At 56.6% G+C, this 6,209-nt stretch overlaps 1 protein-coding gene across 2 annotated transcripts in view; it reads left to right on the top strand.

Moving 5' to 3' along the window:
• Nucleotides 1–499: 499 nt before the first annotated feature.
• Nucleotides 500–6,209, top strand: part of PPP1R37 (protein phosphatase 1 regulatory subunit 37) — a 42,870-nt gene continuing 37,160 nt past the window's right edge. For both annotated transcript variants that reach the window (XM_067720710.1, XM_067720709.1), the window contains exon 1: nucleotides 500–2,153. In XM_067720710.1, the coding sequence (XP_067576811.1) occupies nucleotides 1,952–2,153 (202 nt within the window). In that variant the 5' untranslated portion in view covers nucleotides 500–1,951. The remainder of the gene's footprint in view (nucleotides 2,154–6,209) is intronic.

The following is a 6,209-nucleotide window of genomic DNA, read 5'->3' as shown; positions in this document are numbered from 1 at the left end:
CTCGCATTGGGTCACATGGTCACGCGCAAGGGCTCCTCCTATTGCCTGGCCTCTGGGTGGGTAGAGTCGCTTCCCCGCCCATACGGGGACTGGTTGGGACCTGTCTAACCCTGTGTGGCGGCACCACTGGGAAAAGGCAGAGGATTAAGGGTTAGGGTGAAACTTTGCCCTTTCTCCATTTCACCCCAGCTGTGTAGCGTGGCCGTCCGTATCACTCGCTTTACTTAGCCCCATTACTAGTAGTCTTTCAGCAGATTTGTTTTTATTTATTTATTTGGCCGCCGCGGGCGGCATGCGGGATCTTAGATTCCGGGCCAGGGATCAAACCCTTGCCCCCTGCAGTGGAAGCGCCGAGTCCTAACCACTGGATCGCCAGGGAATTCCCTCAGCAGATTCCCTTTTTTTTTTTTTTTTTTGCTGTACGCGGGCCTCTCACTGTTGTGGCCTCTCCCGTTGCGGAGCACAGGCTCCGGACGCGCAGGCTCAGCGGCCATGGCTCACGGGCCCAGCCGCTCCGCGGCATGTGGGATCTTCCCGGACCGGGGCACGAACCCTCGTCCCCTGCATCGGCAGGCGGACTCTCAACCACTGCGCCACCAGGGAAGCCCAGATTTACTTTTAAAAAGTAATTTCTGCCCCCTCTGTAGTCCCATCTATTTAAGAAGGTAAGTGAAGATTCCATTAAATATGGATGAGATTTGCTTTGTTCCTCCTCAGTCGTCAAAGCGCGGTGGCCAGTGAAGTTGAATGAAGCATGTGGAGAGCCTCAGCTCCCATATGTCCATTCACAGAGCTACCTTTGGCGACTCCTGGGCCTAGCTTCGAGTTGCCTAAGCAACGATGTCGCCTGCTCCTCCCCACGTATCCTTTTTTGGTTTTAGCTCCTCCTTCCCCGAGTTGCCTGTTGGGCTGGGATAGCGTGGAGAAAGTGCGGATGCGAATATTAAGCGACTGAATCGAGCCCTTGTGGGGGTGTGGCTTGAGTTCGTGCTAGTTCGCTACTGGCTCCGTGATCTACCTGGTCCATCGCCCGGTATTTTGGTTGGCAGATTGATCCCTTGCTTTTGGCATTTCTTCCTTCGTTCAGTTTTTTAAACAACTTAAATCAGGGCTATAATATTCCTTATGGGCTCCTATTTCAATTTTTAAATTTAAATTGTATTTTATACAACGCTATCCAAATACAGAGGGTTATTGATGAAGCTGCAGTCTGCAAATGGAAGGCTAGAGACTAACCAGCAAGTGGGGACTGGCTTCGTCTGCAGGCAGATGGTCCCTCTGTCCGCATCCATCACCTGTACTCATATATTCAACACAGCTTCTGTCGCCTTCCCTTTCAAGTTCTCCATCTCTTTACTTCTGTCCTTACCAGTTGGCCTAGCCCCACCAAGCAGATATTTTTATTTCTATCAACTCCATTCCCTTCTCCGTGCCTGAGCTCGTGACGAATATCTGAGAGCCTAAACATTAGTTATCTAGATTAAAGCGGGGAGGCGCGGTGGGGGCGGCTCAGGTTCGCGCTTGCGCGCTGCTCTGGGAGACGGCGTCCACCTCGCCCCGCCCCTCATATTCTGCAGTTCCGGCTCTGCAGATTCACTGCTCACGTTTCTTTTTCTTGTGGCTCTTTCTGCCTTTTGTTTGCCCCCTTTAACAAAGCACGAGACAACTCTACCTGCAAATAACTTAAATTGATTTTCTGCTTTTCTGGGTACTCGGCGGGCTCACCGGCCCTTAACGAAAGTGCGGCTGCGAACGAGCAGGCGCGCACGGGGCTCGGGGGAGGCGCGCTCGAGCTCCCGGCGGCGACGACTACGACGACCAGGAGAGCGGACGGAGGCGGCGCCTGAAGCAGTGGTTGAGCCCATGCCCCGGGACGGCGGGAGGGCCCGGAGAGACAAGTCCGGGGCCCGGGGCATGTCCCCAGGGCCCCCGTGAGGAGGTGGCGGCGGCGATGGAGGTCCCGCCGCAGGAGGCGCCGCCCGAGCCGGGCGCGGACGGCGAAGCCGAGGAGGCCCCCGCCGAGGCCCCGTCTCCCAGCCCCGCATCGCCCCCGGCCGACGGGCGCCTCAAGGCTGCGGCCAAGCGCGTTACATTCCCGTCCGACGAAGATATCGTGTCCGGAGCTGTGGAACCCAAAGACCCGTGGAGACACGGTAGCTACGGCTGGAGCGTGGAGGCGGGCTGGTGGGGGACCTGGGAGTCAGTGCAGACCCCAGCACAGAGGTGGAGCTCAATAAGTTGCACCTAATGATTTAAGGAGACAGTCGTCAGTTTAGAGCTGGAGAGTGTTAGAGAGGAGGTGGCTGTTGGGTTGGGAAGGTGAAAAGTAGCTGGTTTATGCTACTCCCCCCCTCACCCCCCCCAAGGGACGCTGAAGGTGATCTGTTTAGGAATTGAAACGGTGAGCAATCAAAGAAAGTTTGGTGGCTGGGGAGATTAGGAGGGCGGTAGCCTTTGAGTTTATAGTTTCCCCAGAGAAGGATAGAGCGGTCAGGGGAGGAAGAGTGGGTCAACATTGGCGCTGAAAGGGCAGTTGGAGGAGTTTGATGGGCCCATGGGGACAGAAAGGTTAAGTTGCTGTTCTGCAAGCCTCGGGGCAAGGGATGGTCATGTGGTTCACTTCCTTGGGTGAAAGAAGGAAGAGGAATAAACCTGGATTATGGCTCTAGACCAGTCAGTAGATCCTGGGGCTGGGAAAAGGGAGTCAAAGTAAACAAACTTGCCAGAAAAGTAGCAGAGTTGGTGGTCAGTTTGGGGGTGGGTAAGATAGAGGAGATATTCAGTCTTGGCCTTAAGAAAAGTCACTGCGTGCCTCCTTTTCCTCTCCCCCCAAAAAAAGGGAAGCACAGCACTGTCAGTCACTCAGGAGCAGAGGAACTTTGGAGCCTGGCTCTAGGAGGGTGTTTTTTTTTTTCTCTTTCCCCTGAGGAAGCATTGGGGAATTGGAGTTGCCAGTCAGTTGAAGGTGAGAGCATTGAAGAACTTTGGTGGCTTGAGGTGTGGGGAGAGAGAGCAAGTCCATGGGCTGTACGTCCTCTGGAGAAGGTCGGCTCAGTGTTGAAACTGAAAGGGCAGTTGGAAGAGTGTGTTTTATCCATAGGGCTGGGAAGGTGGAAAGTTGCTTCAGGGGTGGATTGGCAGTGTTGAGTCCTGGCCAGGTCTGGCAGTCTTGCTGGGATGGAGCCCGCAAAGAGAGGGATCAGCCTGGCCCCGGCTCTACAGAAGTTGGTCTGTTGGCCCTGGGGAGAGAGGAGGAACTGTTGCTAGTCTGTGGGCAGTGGAGAAATTGGTGGCTTTGATGTGAGCGTGGGAGACGTGGGAACTGGAAGCTGAACACACGGGGAACCACCATAAATGCCATCTTGGCCATTAATTGTTAAAGAGACGGTGGTTAATTTAAAATTCTTGGCCTTGGGAGCCAGCCCAGTCCCTGCGCTCTTGGCCCCAGGAATAGGCGGGCACTTTTGGGTTGGAGGGCTTGGGGGACTGGGGCTGAGGAAGGGAAGAGTTGGAATGGGCCTCAGCTACAGCATGATATCCAGTCCAGGAAGCGGGAAAGACCTGGAGAGGCAGAGCAGGATGGTGATGAGACGGTGCTCCAGTTCAATCCTGACTCCCATGTACCCGAAGCATAACCTCAGGCTGGGTACCTCACTCCTCGGAGCCTCCGTTTCCCATCTGTAAGTGGGCGAGAAAACTACGTCACAGGGTTTCAGAGAGGACTGACTAAGATTGTGTGTGCAAAGTGATTGTCCAGGGTGAGCCTTCATAAAGTCGCAGGTATTGTTGGTCATTTTAGGGGAGATGTTAGGTGCTACTGGTCATTTTAGGGGCCAGCCTAGAGGAGTTGGTTCACGGAGCTGGGACCTGGATGTTTCCGCTTCACAGGCTTCCAGGAGAGGGCCAGAACGGTGGTCCATTTGTGGGCTCAGGGCAAGGGGAAGGGAAGGTGTTCCGTTTGTGGACGTTAGCGTAGCTGGAGATTCTGGAGCGGGGAGGGGTTGGGAGTGGGGGAAAGTTTCTGGTCTGCAGGTTCCCAGAAGGGGAACAGCTGTTTGTTACCAGCTGTTGGGCTTTGGGGAAGCCATTTTTCCTCTCTAAGCCTCCTGTTTCTTTCTCTGCAAATGGAGGTGCTAATTTCTACTGTGGAGTAGTCGTGAGGATTAAATAAGACAGTCCTTGTAAGTTCCTGCCACATAAATAAGAGCTGCTGTTATCCAGGCAGATTCAGTCCGGTTTTGTTTTTGTTGTTGTTGTTTTTTCTCTTGTGGGCAGTTGTGGAGATGCAGTGAAGGAGTTTGGGGGGGGGAACCCCCGGGGGGGGAGGGAAGAATGTCGAGAAAGAGGGTCAGTTGGCGTCTGGCTGGGAGGGGTTGAGAGGATGAGGATGGTCGCTGACTGGTCTGCCCCCCGGTAAGGGGTGGAGGTGGTGGTAGCGCACGGGCTGGGGGAGTCTCTCATGCCTGGAAGTTTAGGGAGGGGCGGCAAGGACGGGTGTGGACTCACACTCTGGAGGAGTCGGTGGGTCTGAGGTGGAGAGGTGATGACATGGAGAAATGGATCGATATTTTCGGCTGGGAGAGTTGGTCCGTCTGGGCCGGGGAGAGGAGTTGCCACTGACCTGACAGTTGGGGGATCTTGGGCCCCAGGCAGAGGAGGGGTTGTTGGTGAAGTTGGTGAGTTTGGATGGTGGGATTTGGCGGGCCTGGCAGTGCCTGAGGAGGACAGTGGAGGGGTGGGCTGGCCTGGGAGTGAGGGAGGTGGAGGCTCGCCCCCCAAGCCGTGGCAAGTCGGGCCAAGGGACTGCCTAGTTGAGAGAGCCAAGGATCTTGGCTGGGGGCTTCAGGGAGGAGCCGGCGAGACTTGCAGGAGGGGCAGGAGATCTGTTGGAGTTGGTCTGTAAACTGTGGGAAAGCACAGGGGGTGTCATTTGAGCTGTGGCCCTAGTGGGAAGCGTGAGGAAGGAGTCATTCTGGGGCCTGCTGTGGTGACACGACCCCAAGGCCAAGGGTGAGGGAGGAGTTGGCGGATCTGAGTTGCAAGAGAGGTCCTTCAGAAGCTGTTCTCCATCGCAGAGTTGGAGAAGTTGCCTGGGCCAGGAGGTGCAGGAGCTGGGAGCTGGGAGCTGGGAGCAAGCAGCCACTAGAGGAATTGGGGGCCCCAGCACAGGGCGCCCTTTCAGCAGGGCCTTGCCCTGGGAGGAGAGCTCAGCTAGGCCCTGACACAGCCTCTGACTGGGGTGGAGGAGGGCTGGGACTGAGACTAGGTGGTGGCCCAGCTGGGTGGGAGCCTCTGGAGGTGTCTGCCTAAGGCAAGAGCCCCATCAGGCCCTGTCAGAGGTCACGTGTTGGGGGATTCCTGGAGACCAGACATCTGAAGGAGGGAGATGGTGCAGGAGGGTCTCAGGCCTACAGAGGGTCAACCCGGCCCAGCACTCAGAAGGGCCTTCCCTGGCTCCCATGTCACATGGTGTCCCCGCCTGCCCCCAGTGCCAGGGGCCTGCTTATTTTCTCATTGCACTAAAGGCCATCTCCTGTTACCATGCACGTTTATTTCGTTTCGGTGGTCTCTTTCCCCCGCTGGAATCGGGGAATAGACACTGTCTGTCCTCGTTTCTACCCAGCCCCTCGAAAGACACAACAGTTATCGTGGTTGAATGAACGCCAGGGGCGTGTGTGCAGCCGTTTTGGAAGGGGTGAGGCCAGGCCATCCTTGGGGCCCCTCTAGCCGGGGTGCGCCTCCAGGCCAGCCCTGGCCGCAGCATATGCTGCGGCCCTAGCAAGGCACTTATTCTTGCTGAGCTTGTCTGTCTCCTCATCTGTGAAATTGTGATCCCTGCCCTGCTGACCACCCAGGATATCTGAATGGAGGGCATGGACCTGGTGGGGAAGGCAGGGTCTCTGTGGCAAGCCGGTTGCGAGTGGAAGGGACGTGAAGCTGGGGAGGAGGCTGCCTCAGTACTGCCAGGCTGGGCACAGGGTGCGCTCCACTCTCCCTGTGGGGGGTGGAAGTGGATGCCGGTGGAGGAGGGGCTGGCCTGGTGCACGCCCCCGCCCCCCAGTCCCGTGGCGGCAGGCCCTGCGTTCCCAGCTCCTCTGAGGACCAGGGCCGGTTGTGTACCAGGAACTCTTCAGACCAAACTGAAAGAATGACCTGAGGCTCAGCTGTCTCCCCAGTCCCAGCTGAACGCCGTGTGGGGAGGAGACATG

Source organism: Pseudorca crassidens, chromosome 20, assembly GCF_039906515.1.
Source record: "Pseudorca crassidens isolate mPseCra1 chromosome 20, mPseCra1.hap1, whole genome shotgun sequence".
Taxonomy (NCBI): domain Eukaryota; kingdom Metazoa; phylum Chordata; class Mammalia; order Artiodactyla; family Delphinidae; genus Pseudorca; species Pseudorca crassidens.
Note: the sequence above shows the minus strand (reverse complement) of the source record. Positions and strands in the feature narration are given on the sequence as shown.